At 35.1% G+C, this 20,493-nt stretch overlaps 1 protein-coding gene across 1 annotated transcript in view; it reads right to left on the bottom strand.

Moving 5' to 3' along the window:
• Positions 1–20,493, bottom strand: part of LOC105521848 (probable ATP-dependent DNA helicase HFM1) — a 117,732-nt gene that overhangs the window by 25,680 nt on the left and 71,559 nt on the right. The window contains 8 exon segments of the mRNA XM_011956191.1: positions 14,003–14,149; positions 14,612–14,715; positions 16,496–16,653; positions 16,782–16,865; positions 17,085–17,109; positions 17,111–17,168; positions 19,794–19,925; positions 20,008–20,061. Coding sequence (XP_011811581.1) covers positions 14,003–14,149; positions 14,612–14,715; positions 16,496–16,653; positions 16,782–16,865; positions 17,085–17,109; positions 17,111–17,168; positions 19,794–19,925; positions 20,008–20,061 — 762 coding nt within the window.

Below are 20,493 nucleotides of genomic sequence, written 5' to 3'. Positions count from 1 at the left end.
GTCATCATCTGAGATGCAAATATTTTCATAGTTTGGCACATATTATATTAATTTACTTGTTATAAAGTCTCCAGTTCCAAGCATTTAAAGTAAATTTATTAATAATATCAAATAGAAATGTATTGAAAGAAAATACTTAAAATAACTTTAACAGGGTCATTAACAGGTGGCGGGGCAAGGGTCACTTCTTTAGAAAAAAAGTCCTGACAATAAATAGAAAATAGCAAGAATCTCTGACACACTTAGTGTAACTTTCTAATTATAAATTCAAACAATCTGGTCTGTGCAGAAGCCACTGGAGTATTTTTTAATATTACTTTGACTTCTGCAGTTCTCCATTTATGCTAATCATAGATTTATGCACTTCATGGTTTTACTTTTGTTTTTAATGATAAGAGTCTCCTTTTCATTTTTCTGTCAAATATTATATTATCATTTTGTTATTTATTTATGAAGAAAAGGAATACACTGAACTAGAGTCCTTGATTTTGCAACTTAATGCACATACACACCAAAGAATATAAAGAAAAGTAGACTGCCTTTTGACTGGTATTTAGATGGACACACAATGTGCCTGAGGATTGGCTTTATCCTTGTATTCATTCAACTATGTTAATGATCATTATTATTGTTTTTGAGATAGAGTTTTGACTTTGTTGCCCAGGCTGGAGTGCAGTGGTGCAATCTCGGCTCACTGCAACCTTCACCTCCCAGGCTCACGCAATTCTCCTGCCTCAGCCTCCCAAATAGCTGGTATTACAGGTGCCTGCCACCACGCCCAGCTAATTTGTGTATTTTCAGTAGAGATGGGGTTTCACCACATTGGCCAGGCTGATCTCGAACTCCTGACCTCAGGTGATCTGCCTGCCTCGGCTTCCCAAAGTGTTGGGATTACTGGTGTGAGCCACCGCGCCCAGCCCGAAGACATTAAATTTTCATATTCAGAAAAACACTGCAAATGAAGATAAATTTATTAATGTCAAATAGATTTTCTTCAAATTAAGCAAAGCCTATAATTCTTATTTAGAATGCATTTAAAGGATAAGAAGTTTGAATGCCTAATCTTCATATACTAAGAGTAGGCCTGAACATTTTTTAATTTTTGTTTTTACAACTTAAAAATATGTTTCACATTGCCATATACTAAAAATAACAAAAATGTTCTTCTTCAAATTGTACAAGAATTTTACCTCTTGGAACTATAACCATATGTGAGAAATTGCAGCTAAAAGAATGTTTTCAAAAAGTTTGATATGGTTTGGCTGTGTCACCACCCAAATCTCATCTTGATTTGCAGCTTCCATAATTTCCACATGTTGTGAGAGGGAACTGGGGGAGATAACTGAATCATGGGGGCAGTTTCCCCCATACTGTTTTTGTGGTAGCGAATAAGTCTCACAAGATCTGATGATTTTATAAGGGGTTTCCCCTTTTACCTGGCTCTCATTCTCTCTTGTCTGCCACCATGTGAGACATGCCTTTCACCTTCTGCCATGATCGTGAGGCCTCCCCAGCCACGTGGAACTGTGAGCCCAACAAACCTCATTTTCTTTTAAATTATCCAGTCTCAGTTATGTCTTTATCAGCAGCACGGAAACGGACTAATATAAGTTGTAGAAAGCATGAAAAGAATTTTCCATTATTTTACATTCCCTAAGGTGTGTGTTTTTGGTTTTATACATAGTCCTATAATATGATGATACACAAAATAGAAACATTTGTTCAACTTGCAAGTACATTTGGAAATAGCCATTTAGCAATTATATTCTTTGAACTAAATATCAGTTTGTATCATTTAATAACACCATCTGACAAGGGATTAGAACAACTGAAATTTGGATTGTTTTGAAAAGGCCCAGGCCGGGCACGGTGGCTCAAGCCTGTAATCCCAGCACTTTGGGAGGCTGAGATGGGCAGATCATGAGGTCAGGAGATGGACACCATCCTGGCTAACACGTTGAAACCCTGTCTCTACTAAAAAAAATACAAAAAACTAGCCAGGCGACGTGGCGGGCGCCTGTAGTCCCAGCTACCGGGGAGGCTGAGGCAGGAGAATGGCGTAAGCCCGGGAGGCGGAGCTTGCAGTGAGCTGAGATCCCGCCACTGCACTCCAGCCTGGGCGACAGAGCCAGACTCTGTCTCAAAAGAAAAAAAAAAAAAAACGAAAAGGCCCAAATTTGGTGTCACAACCTTAGTAGGGTAATCTATTGACCCTTCATTGTGTCAGTTATTAAGAAATAGTGTATGTATGTTATGTTTAAAGGTTTAATTGTGCATCTTTATCCAGGGATATATACATTTGCATATAAAAATTGAATTGTACAATAGGGATATGCATAAGTTCCTAAGATTTGGATGACTACATACAATAGCCCCTTTCATCCATGATTTTACTTTCCACAGTTTCAGTTACCCAAGGTCAACTCTGGTCTGAAAATATTACATGAAAATTTTCAGAAATAAATATCTCATAAGTTTTAAATTGCACACCATTCTGAGTAGCATGACAGAATCTCATGCTGTCCCACTTCATTCTGTCCTGGATGTGAATCATCCCTTTGTCCAGCATATCCAGGTTGTATATGCTAACTACCCCTTAGTCACTTGGTAGCTGTCTCAATAATCAAATCGACGGTCATGGTATCACAGTACTTGCGTTCAAGTAACACTTATTTTACTTAATAATGGCTCCAAAGCACAAGAGTAGTGATGCTGACAATTTGGATGTGCCAAAGAGAAGCTGTAAAGTGTTTCCTTTAAGTGAAAAGGTGAAAGTTCTTGACTTAATAAGGAAATAATACATATAGGGTTCAGTACTACCCATAACAGAGAAATATCAGTATCCCTAGAAACTATCTTTCTGTCCTATTCTAGTCAACTCTGTCAAGAGTAAACTTTATCTTGACTTTTAACAGCACAGATTAGTGTATTAGTTTTCTAGAGCTGCTATAACAAAATACCACACACTGGGTGGCTTAAAACAACAGAAATTTATTGTCACAGTTCTGAAGATTAAAAATCTGAAATAAAGTTGGCAGAGCCATACGCCCTCTGAAGCCTCTAGGGGAGGATCCTTCCTTGACTCTTCCAATTTCTGATAACTCTAGACATTTCTTGGCTTATGGGAGCAGAACTATAATCTCTGCCTCTGTCTTTGCATGGCTGTCTTTCCTCTGTATCGGTATTCATATGGAGTTTTCTCTGTGTCTGTGTCTTTTTGCCTTTTCATATAAGGACACCAGTCATATTGGATTAGGATGCAGTCCTATTGGATTAGGGTCCACCTTAACTTGATTACGTTTGCAAACTATTGCAAATAAGATCACATTCACAGGTACCAGGGATTAGAACATCAACATATGTTTTTGTGAAACACAATTCAAACCATGAGAGTTAGTAGTGCTTATTTTTGCAATTTGTATATATGGGCTCATACAGTATTACTTCTTGTGTCTGGCTTCTTTTGCTTAACTTTATGTTAGTGATATTCATTCATATTGTTGTGTGTAGTCATAGCTAATTCAATCTCCTTGCTCTATAGCAGGGGTTGGAAACTATAGTCCATGGGCCAGCCATCTATTTTTGTAAATAAAGTTTTACTGGAATACACCCATGTCTATTCATTTACATATTGTCTATGGCTGCTTTTGGGTTGCAAAGACCTATGAAGACAGACTTGCATAGTTATAAAGATATATAGTCTGCAAACCAAAAACATTTACTATCTGGCCTTTTAAGAAAGTTTTCTGACCCCTGTAGAATTCTATTGGGTCAATATACCACAATTCATTTGTCCATCTAACTGCTGATGAGCTTTTGGCTGGTTTCCATTTTAGGGCTAATATGATAGTACTGCTATGAACATTCCAAAATACATCTTTTGGTGAACATATATGCACACTTCTATCTGGTATATACCTAGAAGAAGAATTGCTCTATCACATAATATGCCAGGGGAATTACTCTATCATAGAATGCATATGCTAAACTTTAATAAATATTGCTAGTTTTCTGAAGTAGTTGTAGCAATCTATAATCATATTAGCAATTAAGAGTAACAGTTGTTATATATCCTTATCAATACTTGGTATTTTCTTTTTCACTTAAGTCCTTTTGATGGTTGAACAATGATACAGCAGTATCTCATTGTAGATTTTCATTCTCACATTGTCTAATGACATAAAAATACCCTTTAATATGTTCTTGACTTTTTGGATATCTTCTATTTTGAAGTGTCTGTTCAATTGGGTACTCATTTTTAAAATATTTACTTATACACATAAGAGCTCTTTATATATTATGTAAAATCATTCTTTTCAGTGTATTAATTTGTTAAGGCTGCCATAACAAAGTGGCAGATTGAGTGGCTTAAACAACAGAAATTTATTGTCTCACAATTCTACAGGCTACAAGTCTAAGATTAAGGTGTTCGTAGGGTTTCTCTCTTTGGCTTGTGAATGTTTATCGCTCACTGTGTCTTCACATGATCTTCCCTCCATGCGTGCCTGCATCCCAATTTCCTCTTCTTATGAGAACACCAGTCATATTGGATTGGGGTTCACCCTAAGGAACCCTATTTTAATTCAATTATCTTTTACAGACTCTATCTCCAAATACAGTCACACTCTGATGAATTCAGCATATTAATTTGGGGGTGCACACAATTCAGCTCATAACAACCAGGTATATATATCCAATTTTTTCCCTCACATTCAGTGAGTTGCACCCTTCACTCTCTTAATGGTATATTTTTGATGAACAGAGTTCTTAATTTTAATGTAGTCAAATTCATTAGGTTTTTATGGTTAGAATGTTTTGTGCCCTGTTTAAAAAAAAAAAAAAAAAAGCCAACCTATCCCAAGGTCTTGAAGACCTACTTTTCTTCCTCTAAAAGTTTTATTGCTTTTCTTTCACATTTAAATCAGTCATCTATTTGGAAATAAGTTTTGTGTACAGTGTGAGGTCAGGGTTGACATACAATTTTTTCTTTTTTTTTTTGGGACGGAGCCTCGCTTTGTCGCCCAGGCTGCAGTGCAGTGGCAATCTCGGCTCACTGCAAGCTCCACCTCCCAGGTTCATGTCAGTCACCTACTGAGTAGCTGGGACTACAGGTGCCTGCCACCATGCCTGGCTAATTTTTTGTATTTTTAGTAGAGATGGGGTTTCACCGTGTTAGCCAGGATGGTCTTAAGTCTCCTGACCTCGTGATCTGCCCACCTCAGCCTCCCAAAGTGCTGGGATTACAGGCGTGAGCCACCGTGCCCGGCCTGACATACAATTTTTTCAATGTGGACATCCAGTTGGTCTAGCAGCATTTATTGAAAGACTGTCCTTTTTCCAACTGCGTGGCACTTCACCTTTGTCAGAAATCAATGACTGTATTATTTGTAGGTGTATTTCTGGACTCTAGTCCATTCCACTGGTTAATGTGTCTATCCTTATGCCTATATCACGTTCTTTTATCTATTGTTTAATAAAGGTCTTGATATCTAGTAAAGTAGGTTGCCCAAATATGTTTTTCTTCAAGTTTGCCCTGACTACCCTGTCCTTTTGAATTTTCATATGAATTTTACAATCAGCTGGTCATTTTGAAAAAAATGACAACAACAGCAAAACCCTGATGAAATTGGGACGGCATTGAATATAAAGATTAATTTGGCGAGAACTGACACCTTTACAATATTAAACTTTTCAGTCCTTGAAATAGTATCTTAATTAATGTATGTTTTCTCTAATTTCCTTTTAAAAATGGTTTTTAGTTTTCATGTAGTGGTCTTGAGCATCTTTTGTTATTCTATTACTAGGCTGATATTTTATGCTATTGTAAATGCTGTTTTAAAATTATAATTTCTCCTTTTTGCTGGTATATAGAAATACAATGGACTTTTAAATTTCTTAATTAAATTATAATTCATACCATACCATTCACATTTTTAAACTGTACAATTCAGTGGCTTTTTAGTATATTCCCAAGGCTGTGCAACAGTCATCATACAATTCCAGAACACTGTCATCCCCACACACAAAAAAACCCTACCATATAATGATTAGTAGTCATTCCTCATTTATTTCTGCCCTCAACCCCTGACAACCACCAATCTACTTTTTGTCTCTATAGATTTACCTGTTGTAGACGTTTCATATAAATTGAACCATACAATATCTGGTCTTTTGTGACTAGTTTCTACTAGCATGTTTTCAAGGCTCATCGGTGCTGTAGCATGTATCAGTAGTTTTTCTTTTTGGCTGAATAATATTCTATTGTACGGATATACTACATTTTGCTTATCTATTCATCAGCTGATAGATATTTGGGTTGTTTCCAGTTCTGGCTATTATAAATAATGCAGCTATATACATTCATGTCTAAGTTTTCATATGATTATGTTTTCAATTCTTTTGGATATACACCTAGGAGTACAATTGCTGGATCATATGTTAATTCCATGTTAAATTTCTTGAGGAACTACCAACTGTGTTTCAAAGCAGTCCACAATTTTACATTTCCACTAGCAGTGTATGAGGTTCCAGTTTCTCCCTATCCTTATCAACACATGCTATTGTCTATCATTTTGACTAAAGCCATCCTACTGAGTGGGAAGTGGTATCTTACTGTGGTTTTGATTTGCATTTCTGCGTTGACTAACAATGTAGAGGATCTTTTCATATGTGTGTTAACCATTTGTATCACTTCTTTGGAAAATGTCTCTTCAGATCCCTTGACTAGTTTTATTTTTATTTTATTTTTGAGACTAAGTCTCACTCTGTCACCCAGGTTGGAGTGCAGTGGCACGATCTCAGCTCACTGCAACTTCTACCTCCTGGGTTCAAGCAATTCTTCCACCTCAGCCTCCTGAGTAGGTGGGATTACAGGTGTGCATCACTATGTCTGGATAATTTTTGCATTTTTTAGTAGAGATGGGGTTTCACCATATTGGCCAGGGTGGTCTTGAACTCCTGACCTCAAGTGATCCACCCACCTAAGTCTGCCAAAGTGTTGGGATTACAGACATGAGTCACTGTGCCCAGCCCCTTGACTAATTTTAATTGGGCTATTTGTCTTTTTACTGTTGAAATGTAAGATTTCTTTATATATACTCAATACTAGTTTATCAGATATATATGATTTGCAGTATTTTCTCCCATTCTGTGGGTTGTCTTTTCACATTCTTAATAGTGTCCTCTGAAGCACAAAAGTTTTTAATCTTGATTAAGTCCAATTCATCTATTTTTTCTTTGGTTGCTAGAGCTTTACATATCATACCTAAGAAACTGTTGCCTTGTACATGGTAATGGATGAAGATATACACCTATATTTTATTTTAAGAGTTTTATAGGGTTTTTTATTTGTTTTTGAGACAGAGTTTTACTCTTATTGCTCAGGCTGGAGTGCAATGGAGCGAGCTCGGCTCACTGCAACCTCCGTCTCCTGGGTTCAAGCGATTCTCCTGCCTCAGCCTCCTGAGTAGCTGGGATTACAGGGGACCACCACCACGGACAGTTAATTTTTTTTTTTTTTTTGTATTTGTAGTAGAAACAGGGTTTCACCATCTTGGCCAAGCTGGTCTTGAACTCTTGACCTCAGGTGATCCACCCACCTCAGCCTCCCAAAGTCCTGGGATTACAGGCGTGAGCCACTGCACCTAGTGAGTTTTATAGTTTTAACTCTTACCTTTAGGTCTTTGATTCATTTTGAGTTAATTTTTGTATATGGTTTGAGGTAGGAGTCCAAATACATCCTTTTGCATGTGTCTATGCAGTTCCGTAGCCCTATTTCTTGAAAAATTATTTTCCAATTCTTTTACCATCAAATTGTTTTGGCATCCTTGTCAAAAATCAATTGGCAGAGAGGTATAGGTTTATTTCTATACTCTCAGTTGTATTCCATTGATCTTTATGTCTATTATTATGACAGCAGCACCTTGTCTTAATTACTGCAGCTTTGTAACAAGTTTTGAAACCAAGAATTGTGAGTCCTCTACTTTCGTTCTTTTTTTTCAAGGTTGGCTTGGCTATTCTGGGTCCCTTGTATTTCCACATGAATTTTAGGCTCAGCCTGTGAATTTCTGCAAAAAATACAGCTAGGATTTTGATAAAGACTTTGTTGAATTTGTGGATTAATATGAGAAGTGCTGCCATCTTAACAATATTGACTTTCAACCCACGAGCATAAAATATTTTTCAATTTATTTAGAACTTCTTTAATTTATTTCAATGGTGTTTTGTAGTTTTCGGTGTTCATTTCTTATGCTTTTTTGTTCAATTTATTCCTAAGTATTTTATTCTTTTTGAGGCTATTGTACAATTGTTTTTTATATTGACTGCATTCAGTGATATTCCTAAACATATTAATTCCAACAGCATGTCTATAGAGTCTTTTGGATTTTCTGTATAAATAATCATGTTGCTTAGAAATAATGACAATTTCTTTAATTCTTTTTTTTTTTTTTTCCTTTTTGTTGAGACAGAGTCTCACTCTGTCACCCAGGCTGGAATGGAGCAGTGTAATCATAGCTCACTGTAACTTCGAAAACCTGGACTCAAATGATCTTCCCATTTCAGCCTCCATGGGAGCGGGGTCTACAGGCAAGCACCGCCACATGTGGCTAAATTTTTTCTCTTTTTTGTAAAGACAGAGTTTCACACTGTTGCCCAGGCTGGTCTTAAACTCCTGGATTCAAATGATCCTCCTACCTCAGCCTCCCAAAGTTCTGGGATTATAGGTATGAGCCACTGTACCCAGCCCCCTTTTTTGCTTTTTTAAAGTATTATTGTATTACTAAGACTTCCAGCACAATGTTGAATAGAAATGGTAACACAGAGCATTCTTGTAACATTCTCCAACTCAATAGGAAAGTGTTTAACATTTTACTGTCGAGTATAACATTTGCTATAGCTTTTGTAGATATTCTTTATATTTAAGAGGTTCCTGGCCAGGTGCAGTGGCTCACCCTGTAATCCCAGCACTTCAGGAGGCCGAGGCAGGTGGATCACCTGAGGTTGAGAGTTCGAGACCAGCCTGACCAACATGGAGAAATCCTGTCTCTACTAAAAATACAAAATTAGCTGGGCAGGGTGGTGCAAGACTGTAATCCCAGCACTCGGGAGGTTGAGGCAGGAGAATAGCTTGAACCTGGGAGGTGGAGGTTGCGCTGAGCGGTGATTGCACCATTGCACTACAGCCTGGGCAACAAGAGTGAAACTCTGTCTCAAAAACAAAAACAAAACAAAAGAAGTTCCCTACTATTTCTAGTTTGCTAAGAGTTTTTTTTTTTAATCATAAATGAGTATTGAATTTTGTCAAACTTTTTTGACACCTATCAAGAGGATCAAATGGTTTTCTCCTTTTTCTCTGTTAACATAGTGAATTATGTTGATCTACTTTTGAATGGTAAGCCTCTCTTGCATACATGCAATAAACCATACGTAATTGTGCTTTTTAAAAATATGGCTGAATTCAGCTTGTGAATATTTCATTAAAGACTTTTGGATCTATGTTCATGAGATACGTTGCTAAATAATTTCCCTTTCTTTTTAATGGCCTTGTCAGGTTTTGACATACTGGCCTCATTAAATAAAAACGAAACATTAGAAAATATTCTTTTTTTTTCTATTCTCTGGAAAAGTTTAGGTAAGTTTGATATTATTTCTTCTTCATTGAGAAAAATTAACAGTGAAGTCATCCATGCCTCAAGTTTTCTTTGTGGAAAAATTTTTACTAACAATTGCTACAATTTCATTACTAGTATCAGACTACTCAGTTTTTATTTTCTTCTGTCAGTTTTGGTAACCTCTGCTTCTCAATAAATTTTCTCATTTTAACCCAAACTATGTCAAATTTATCATTACAAAATTGTTAATATCTTGTTTTTGTGCTTTTGAATATCTTCAGTAACTTTTTGATGTACAATGTAATATCCTCTTCTTCATTTTTGATATTGTTACTTGTGTTTTCTTTCTTTTTCTCTTGATCAGTCTTCACTCATAGAGAGTTCTTAATTTTATTTATCTTTTCTAAGAACCAAATCTCAGCTTTGTTGATTTTTCTCTGTTGTATATTTACATCCTCTGTATCATTGATTTCTGTTTTTCTCATTACATTATTGTTTGATATGGCATATTCTTGAGATGCAAGCTTGTATTTTTTTGCTTTGCATTATATTTCCACATATATTTTAAACTCTGCAAGCCATTTCAATTATTGTTTTACATAGTCAATTTATATTTAGCCATATATTTATCCTTTCTACTCTTCTTCATTCCCTCCAGTACGTCCATGTTTTCACCTGTGATCATTTTCCTCTAAGGAAATCTCTTTAGTATTTATTTTATTTTATTTTTTATTTTGAGACAGGGTCTCACTCTGTTACCTAGGCTGGAGTGCAGTAGTGTGATCTCAGCTCACTGCAGCCTCAACTTCCCAGGGTCAAATGATCCTCCCACCTCAGCCTCCCAAGTAGCTGGGACCACTGGTGCATGTCACCACACTCACTAATTTAATTTTTTTGTAGAGACAGGGTTTCACCACATTGCCTAGGCTGGTCTTAAACTCCTAGGCTCAAGAGATATGCCCATCTTGGCCTCCCAAAGTGCTGGGATTATAGGCATGAGCCACTAAGCCTGGCCTTGGTATTTATTCTAATTCAGGCTGACAAATATACTAATAGTAATTAAGTTATTTAGTTATTTTCTTTCTCTATGTCTTTTTTCACTTTCATTGTGACGGATATTTTCCACTGGACAGAAACCTAGGTTGGTAAAATTTTGAATATGACATTCCATTGTCTTCTGTTTTCCATCATTATTGTTGAGAAGTTAGCTGTCAGTTTCGCTGTTTCTTTTGAAGGGAATGCATAAATGATGTGTCTAATTTTAACATTTTCAGCAGTTTTGCTACAATGTGTCCAGGTGTGGTTTTCCCTGTATTTGCCTCTGTTTGGGGTTTACCAAAATTCTAAATCTGTTGGTTGATGTCTTTTATTATTTTGAAATGGACTCTGCCATTGTCTCTTTGAAGGTTAATTTTGTCCCATTCTCTCTCTACTCTGCTTCTGGGACTTTAATTATGCATATGCTAGACCTTTTTCTTTTTCTTTTTCTTTTTTTTGAGTATTATATTCCTTTGTGTTCTTTCCATTCTCTTATCTCTGGGCTTCAATTTGGATATTTTCTACTGATATGTCTCAAAGCCCACAAATCCTACATTTGCTTATATTGAATCTAATGTTAAACCTACCCAACTGGCTCTTCACTTCAGATACTGTATTTTCAGTTCTAGAAAGTCCATTTAAATCTCTGTATAGATTTTAATTATCTGGTAAAACTTTCCATCTTTTTGTGCATTTACCTATTTTTTCTTGAAAATATTAATCATAATTATTTTATACATTTTTAAAGAGATGTGGTCTTGCTATGTGACCCAGGCTGGAGTGCAGTGGTAAATTCACACGCATGATCATAGTGCACTACAGCCTCAAAGTCCTGGACTGAAGAAGTCCTTCTGCCTTAGCCTCCTGAATATCTAGGCCTACTAGTGTGTGTCACCATGTCTGGCTTGTTTCTTTACACAGTTGATTATCAGTCACATAGTCTTGTCTCTTTGCAGGCCTCATAATTTTTTTATCTTATGACAGACATTGTGTGGGTGGTTTCCAGATTATATTTCACCAGAAGAGGTTTCCATTTTCTTCTGTCAGGCAAACATGGTGAGTGGCTGATCATGTAAACCCCTTTATAGGGCATGGTCTACCTAGCCTTTTTATAAGAATTTTAGATCCTTTACTCCTTATTGCTTCCACAAATCTCTGATGCCCTAAAAATTATAATTTTATAAGGTATGAAGGTTTTCATAGTTGTAGCTGGGGAAGCACTGGCCTACCACAAAACTATATCCTACCCAGAAATGGAAGCTCTCTTGTGTTCTTCAAAAGGAAGAAGGTGAATGCTCATGAGCTCACAGAATGGTTCTAAATGTGCTCTTCCTGCCACTACTCACTGCAGTTACTATTTATCATAATTGCCAATACTATTCAGAGAGCATGACTAATCACACTGCTGCTCTCAAATTCCCCAGTGTCTGTTAACTGCTCCCGTTATGGGGTCAAACGGATGAAAATAGGACCAACTGAATGAGAATGCACTACAAGGCAGACTGCCTATGCTTCATGCAAGGCAGACTGCCTATGCTGCAAGTGTTTATATATTTAGTGCTTGTTTTGTAGATTTAATTACAGAGCCATGTAAATGTTTTACATTATTATAAAACAAAATTAATTTTTAAAAGCTATTCCTAAAAATATAAAATGAAACAAATGAAAGTGTATGTATCCAGAGTGACATGGCTGCATACAGAGGATCTATTCCAAGTGATTTTTAAACACATAATTTTACTATTGAGATATAGTCTAAGATAGTAAGATACAGTCTAAGAACAAAAATACCTGCAAAATAATTCTCAAATTTTAATGATCATATTAAGAGTGATAGTCTGATGCTGCTATTTTCAGACTGTTTATTGTGTGTGTAATGTATACAAAGGATAGAAAATTAGTGATATCCTATTATTTTGAGCCATTGAGAACCAAGTTTCTCAGCATGATAGAAGGCGTATATAGATCATTGAGTTTAAGGATAAATTCTGTTATCTCTGAATTTGATTTGATAAGTATGAATTCATGATGTCTTTTAAGACAAAAAATAATCACATAATACTACACTCTATGCATGAAAAAATCTAAGAGATCATGATCACTCAATGGCAATGAGCTCTTCTAGGACACAGATTGTGATCTCTGAAACCTACTAACATTAAAAAAAAGGCTTCTTGAACAAAGGGTTTATTATGTATGGGACCAAAGCTAGATACATACAAGATGAGCCTAGAACAGCATATTACTCTGCATAGCAAAGAAACTATCAAAACTACCGGAAACAGTCAAAAGAACTCAGGAGTTAATCTAGTATATCTAGATGGTATGAAGATGATAATATATCTACAATATTTATGAGACAATTTGAACGCTGACTTAATATTGGATGATATTAGTTTTTATCTATAACAGTAATGCAGTTTAAAAAAATCTTTACCATTTAGATAGATATGTAATGAAACATTTACAGAGGAAATAATACAATATCTAAAATTTGCTTCAAAATATGGATGGAAAAAAACTAAAGAGAGGTATAGATGAAAGTAGTAGCCATGAGTTAATTACTGTTTAAAGTGGATAATGAGTAAATGAAAGTTCATCATATACTTCTATCTACTTTTGTATATGTTTGAAAAATTTCCATAATAAAAAACAATAATTCATTTTCACTCTGATTTGTCTTAACAGATCTGTTGATTCTTGTACATCACTTGCTCTCCCCTGACAATGGCTGTAACGATGGCATAAGTATGGAAAAGGAAAAACGTATACTGACATGGTTTGGCTGTGTCCTTACCAAAATCTCAACTTGAATTGTATCTCCCAGAATTCCCACATGTTGTGGAAAGGACTGAGGGGGCTGGGGTAACTGAATCATGGAGGCCAGTTTTCCCTTTGCTATTCTGATACTGAATAAGTCTCATGAGATCTGATGGGTTTATCGAGGTTTCCTGCTTTTGCTTCTTCCTCAGTTTTCTCTTGCTGCCGCCATGTAAGAAGTGCCTTTTAACTCCCACCATGATTCTGAGGCCTCCCCAGCCATGTGAAACTGTAAGTCCAATTAAATCTCTTTTTCTTCCCAGTCTCAAGTATGTCTTTAACAGCAGCACAAAAACGGACTAATACATATAGCAAGAGGTGAATCAAAAAATTTGTCCCCCAATTATCACCCCAATTTGATAAATACTAACTATAAGAATCTCTACTATATACTATTAATGCAATAACTATGAATCTTAAGTATCTTATTCCAGAGTATCCTCAATCGGAGTGTTGCAGTACTATAACACTGATATTCCTCTCTAGCCATACCTTTGCTTTACTATAAAATAAGAATTAATAGAGCTATTTACCTTTATTAGTTCCTGCTATTGTAGATCTATCTGAAAGTTTAGAATGGGAAATCTGTGTTTCAGATTTTCTTTGCATAGTCATTTGATTTCCAAACCTCTTGGGTTCTAAGTAAAAGACTGTAAATTTCTGCTGAACATCAAGCCCAACTGGAAAATGAAAAAAACGTATACAAATGCTTATTTAAGTCATATAAATCCACATATGAGAACACATTTCTTTTTATCTCTCTTATATTTTTATAACTTCTAGAGCTAAGAAGTCCAGAAAGTTAAAATATGTTGAAAGGTTAAAAAATATGACAACTAAAAAATTATATATTGATCATTATAAATATAAAAATCTTCCAAAAATAACTGCAATTTAACTATCTAGGAAAATAAAATACCTGTAAATGAAAAGATAAACTTTTAATTATGGCATCCTGGTCCATGATATCTTTTACATACCTAAATACATGAAACTTCCTTTAAAGTTTATTCACATTATCTAAATATATTATTTTTGCATTATACCATTTATACTGTTTTTCTGTACCAGCATAAAGGATGTAATTTTTAAGTGCAATTATGTTATTTATATTCATGTCTTCATTACTTCAATTAGCTTACCAAATTCAGAACTTATTAGATTTATGCTAAGATCTTCAGATTTAAGAGCTCTCTTCACAGCCATCTTTTTAGCCCAATTTCCAACTTTTAGCAGAACAGAATCCCTGAAAAATAGTAGAGTTTAAATAGTGATCCAAACACTGAATGAAATACATATTAATCATCAAGGGCTGATTGTTCTTAAGAAAGATACTCTCTAGTAGTAAACTGAAATCAATTACTGAAAACTGCTTTCCCCAACTTTTAAGAAGGGAGAATAAAGTATCAATGGAACTCTCTTGCCCATGATTTTTTAAAAATTAACTAATTTTCTTTTTTCTGAGATAGTCTCACTCTTGCCTGGGCTGGAGTACAGTGGTACAATCATACGTCACTGCAGCCACAAACTCCTAGGCTCAGGCAGTCCTCCTGCCTCGGTCTCCTGAGGAGCTGGGACCACAGGCACATTGGCACTATGCCCAGATTATTTATTTATTTATTTTTGTAGAAATAGGGTCTCGCTTGTTGCCTAGGCTGGTCTGAAACTCTGAGCTTTAAGTGATCCTCCTGCCTCAGCCTCTCGAAATGCTGAGATTACAGGTGTGAGCCACCCCATCTGATCCCTAATTTCCTTAATTACAGCTGTTTACAAGTTGCATTTACTCATTTTAGTCCCAATAAGAATATATACTTTGTATCAATAACACATGTGCTTGCCCCTAAATCACTACCATTTTAAATTGGCTATACGTAAGTTACATGTAGTATGAGAACAACTTCCATAGTATTTTTAAATTGATATAAAATGGTTTGTATCTAATAACATCACAAACAAACCAGCAACCAATTTTATGACTGAACTTATTTTAGTCTCATATAGTCATAGATTTATTAGTCACAGAGACCAAAGATTTGTACAATAGGATATTCTCTGTAAGTGAGTCATGGTTAGCTGCAGGAGAGCAGTTACTAGTGAAAGGGATATCCTGGTCACTGAAGTCCCTTCAGAAACCTTGCATGGAACTTTTTGGGAAGGTATCTTCTAGTATACTGGCACAATTAGGAGATTCCCATTTCAGAATTATAGCCATTCTTGAACTTACAACTACAGTAATATGGTTGGGAGTCTAGGCTCTGGAGTCAAACTGCTTGGGTTCAAATCTAGACTTTGCTATTAATTAGTCATATAACCATGATTAAGGTTTGATTAATAATAAATCAAACTCATTAAACTCTTTTTGTCTCAGTTTCCTCCTCTACAAAATATGGATAGCCCCTGTCTCATATAAATATTAAATAATTCAATATTTTGAACCCACTAAGTGCAAAAATTATTAGTTATAGCTGCAACTGATATCCTTAGAGATTACTTATGACATCCTGGGAGAAAATAATAGTATCTGGAAAACTGCTGAAGTAAAAATTATAGAATGGCATGCTACAGAACTAGATATAAGGGAGGGTACCTCCTCTATACATTTGCTTTGTTTGCTTGGATCCTACAATGGAGCCATAGTAATTTGCTGGATTTTCATTTGGAAGTAGAAGGTATATTTTGAGGACAGTAGAAGAAAGACTGCATCCAAACAGTAGTAGGGCCATGAATGAGTGGAGAAAAGCAGTGAAATAAGAAAGACCTCCTAGAAGTAATCTACTCACTTGTTTCAGACCATGGTGATAGATTTTATACTTTGTTCATTTGAGTACTAAATATAACAGTTTAAAAGAACAGACCCAATGTTAATATTTTCTTTAACAGAAAAATAGAGAAACTATCCCATTATAGTGTCAGGAAAATGTAATTTAGTTGATCCCACAATGAGCTTGTTATTTTTTTTCCAGTAGAATTTTTCTTTTACAGTATATGATTAGAAATAAATCAAACATCAGAAATTTCACACTTACATAATCTTGTGCAGATAAACTACTTGATTATCTGCATCACCTATAATTAAGATAACATAGTGAGAATCTGATGCTATTCTTTTAGTTTGTAGTCGTTTAAAGTTTCTTAAAATAATAGTTACTAACATTTCTGCCGTCGTATCACTATATCTTGTAATCTTTAAAAAAGAACAAGTATAAAAAGTGTTAAAAATAATCTTACTTCTCATACTCAGCTGAAGCCTATTTATGGGTAGCTTTATTTCTGAAAAGACAATAAAATATCTAAGAAACAGAAAATATTTACCTGTTCCACTTTAAGTCTATATTTTGGTAGATACATCACAGTTTCTTTTATCTGGGTTCCAAAGCGGGGATGTCTACTTAAAATCTAAAAATATTTACACCATTATATTCTTACCACAACACTTGAAATTCTTTCAGTAAAATATCTTTTAGAATAAATAGCTTTAATAATGCTTATCATCCAAAACCTTGGTAAGTTAAAATACTTATGACTATGAGAAGGAAAATAACTTTTAATAGAAATAAAGGCAGGCCTCAGAATTTAGATAGAATTCAGGAATTAGGAATAAGTGAATGTAAATACCAATTCAAGTTCCCTTGCATCTGTCTTCTATTTTTTTAAAGGAAGTCAAACCAGCATTTACGATTGCATTTGACAATGTTATACCTGTGGAAAATTCATCAAACGACAACTTAAAAATAATCCACTTTAAATAAAACATATATTTAAATATGTAACAACTAAATTAGTAAAAAATAAATTTAAAGATCCAGTCAAATAACTAACTTAAAGTTTTTTGTAAAAAGTTTTCAGTTGGATTATTTGGTTTGTGACATTATTCAATTATTCATATTTATTCAGACAAATAAAATATGCATTTGCTTTATAAAAGGAAGAGAAACTCTGGTCCACATTTTGGACATTTAGTTTTACTATATGTCATCCATAGGCCAATCACCAAGAGACATGTACTTTTGTACTCATGCCTGAAAGAAAGGCAACATGATTCAAGGATCATGCTTGAATGAAGCAAGGGAATACTGCTTCATGAAGCTATGGCTCTCTGACCATTTCTGTCTTAGAAATACAGTTCTATGTTTCTGTACCTAAACCAGACTATTTTACTCTACTGCCTAAAACTTCCAATACTTTTCCACTGCATTTAGAATGAAGTGGTAATTTCCTTACCAGGGCCAAATTTCCTTACCTATATGAAATGACTACAGCCTACGTCTCAAATCTAATTTCATCTGACTCTCCTCTTGCTGACTACTCTCTACTCACTCTTGCTTTCATTTTATTCCCCAAATACATCAAATTCGGTCAGGCCCAGTGGCTCATGCCTGTAATGCCAGAACTTTGGGAGGCCAAGGTGGGCGGATCACCTGAGTTCAGGAGTTCGAGACCAACCTGACCAACATGGAGAAACCCCGTCTCCACTAAAAATACAAAATTAGCCAGGCATGGTGGTACATGCCTGTAATCCCAGGTACTTGGGAGGCTGAGGCAGGAGAATTGCTTGAACCCTGGAGGCAGACGTTGCAGTGAGCCAAGATCGTGCCACTGTACTCCAGCCTGGGCAACAGAGCGAAACTCCATCTCAAAAACAAACAAACAAACAAACAACAATAAAAAAATCAAGTTCTTTTTCTTCTTTGGATCTTTCCTATTTCCTTATACTTTCAGAAGGCAGAATTTAAAATTCTTAAATGCTTATGAATGAATTTATCCAAATCCCCAAATAGAAGACACTGAGCAGTATAAAATTCCAAAATATTACTACCTTGTCTAAGGTATATATATTACATGTATTACTGGTGAAGACATGACCCTATTTCCTTACTCATATATTTACTTGTTCTTGGGAATTTTTCTTAGTTCTTCTTAAGACACAGCTTCTAGTACTCATAATTCTTTAATGTTCATTTCCTTTTCCTCTGAAAATGTTTATTGACTTTTAACTTTTTAGTTTATAGCCACCATTAAAATCAATTTCTATGAATTATTTTTTTCAAGATGCTCAATAACATATTGGATATGACTTTTTGTTTGGATTCTCTCACTTTTCTAGTATATGATTTATTTTTTTTTTCTGGGCAATATTTGCTTTTTTCTGTTCAGCTGTAATGAGTATGTGTGAAAACAGGTTAGTTTCACCAATCTGGAAGGGACAGAATGCAATGGATGCCCATACCGACAATACTCTAGAAAGCCAGAAAGATTGTCTTTTTCAAGTATAATGAAATTTACTAGTAATCACTTAGCCAAATTTCAAAATTTTCTAAATGTTGTATGGAACCACCTTTCCAATTGAGAACTCTTGCCTTTGTGGGATGGATGTGGTATTTGGTTACTAGGACTTCTGTAAGAAGGTTAGCCTTTCTATCAGGAATCTCTCCCCTTACTTTCACCAGCCAATCTCCCCTTCACCCCAGCTCCCGTGTCTTCCTAGTCAGTCCTCTGCCATCCCACTGATTTCAAATTTCACAGATACAAAAGGTAGGACTTCTTCATAAACAGTTGGTGATCTTTGTCCAAATAAATAACAAAATATCCCTTAAAATCCATTATTTGATTTGTTGATACCCCCAAGATGCATACAAAATCGTAAAATAACAAGGCTGTCAGTCATAAGATAGTAACTCTCTTTTTAGAATTCTAGCTATCTAAGAAGGAATAGGGTCACAAGGTCACAGGTACCAAACAGGAAAATCCTTTGTAAATGGTACTCCCTACAGTCTCAGAGCACATACTACACAAGGTTCCTATAGACAAAATAATCAGGCACAATCTTTTGTCTATAGAATCTCTATGAAAATCAGTATTAATACCCTACTGTTACTGAAAACCAAAAAAAAAAAATTAAGACATAAAGAAGTGACATAATTTTCTGTAATGAATTAGGAATGGCTGGGACTGCTGACTCTGTACCTTGTAACTGAGATTAAAACAAAATATTAGTCATAAAAGTGGAAGAGAGGGCATCATATAGTTACCTAATTACTATAACCAAATTTCCCCCTTGTTATGAGAAAAAATTTTCAAATGAGAGCATTAATTTTTATTAGGTTTCTCATGTACTCATGTACCATTCAGTTGATTTCAAATGGAATCCTTTAAGCAGGAGCAAATGAAAATCAGATTTTTGAAAGTAAAGTTTAGCACTTATTTAAGCCTACAAACACATATCTTCCTTGAAGGTCTGTATTCATCACAGAATAATTTTACTAACAGTGAATACAAAATAAATTGCAGACATGGCCAAACTGCCTGCCTGTATTCAGTACCTACCAATTTTTTCCAATTGTTTGGATATATGCAGAGAGTTTTCCCAAAGTTTACACCTAAAACATTTAGCTAAAATCAAACAATTCAATAGTACAGTGAACTTCTTTTCTTGAGCAGCTACAAAATCTGATAACCCTAAAAAAAAGTTTCCAGTATTAAATCTAATATACCAGTTTATTAGAAAAAATATTTAAAATTCACTAATCCTGTAACATACATCTTGTAATTCGGGAGCCATGTCTGAAAATCTTTGCAGTAAATGGAGTAAATACTTAAATCTAACAACTCAAACTATGAAACTACTACAAGAAAATATTAGGGAAACTCTCCAGGACATTGGTCTGGGCAAAAATTTCTTGAGTAATACCCCACAAGCACAGGCAACCAAAAATGGACAAATGGGAACATATCAAGTTAAAAAACCTTCTACACACCAAAGGCAACAATCAACAAAGTGAAGAGAAAACCCACAGAATGGAAGAAAGTATTTGCAAACTACCCATCTGACAAAAGATTAATAACCAGAATATATAAGGAGCTCAAACAACCCTATAGGAAAAAATCTAATAATCCAGTTGAAAAATGGGCAAAAGATTTGGATCGACATTTCTGAAAAGAAGACATACAAACAGCAAACAGGCATTTGAAAAGGTGCTCAACATCACTGATCATCAGAGAAATGCAAATCAAAAGTACAATGTGA

Source organism: Colobus angolensis, unplaced genomic scaffold, assembly GCF_000951035.1.
Source record: "Colobus angolensis palliatus isolate OR3802 unplaced genomic scaffold, Cang.pa_1.0 Scaffold41, whole genome shotgun sequence".
Classification (NCBI taxonomy): Eukaryota; Metazoa; Chordata; class Mammalia; order Primates; family Cercopithecidae; genus Colobus; species Colobus angolensis.
Note: the sequence above shows the minus strand (reverse complement) of the source record. Positions and strands in the feature narration are given on the sequence as shown.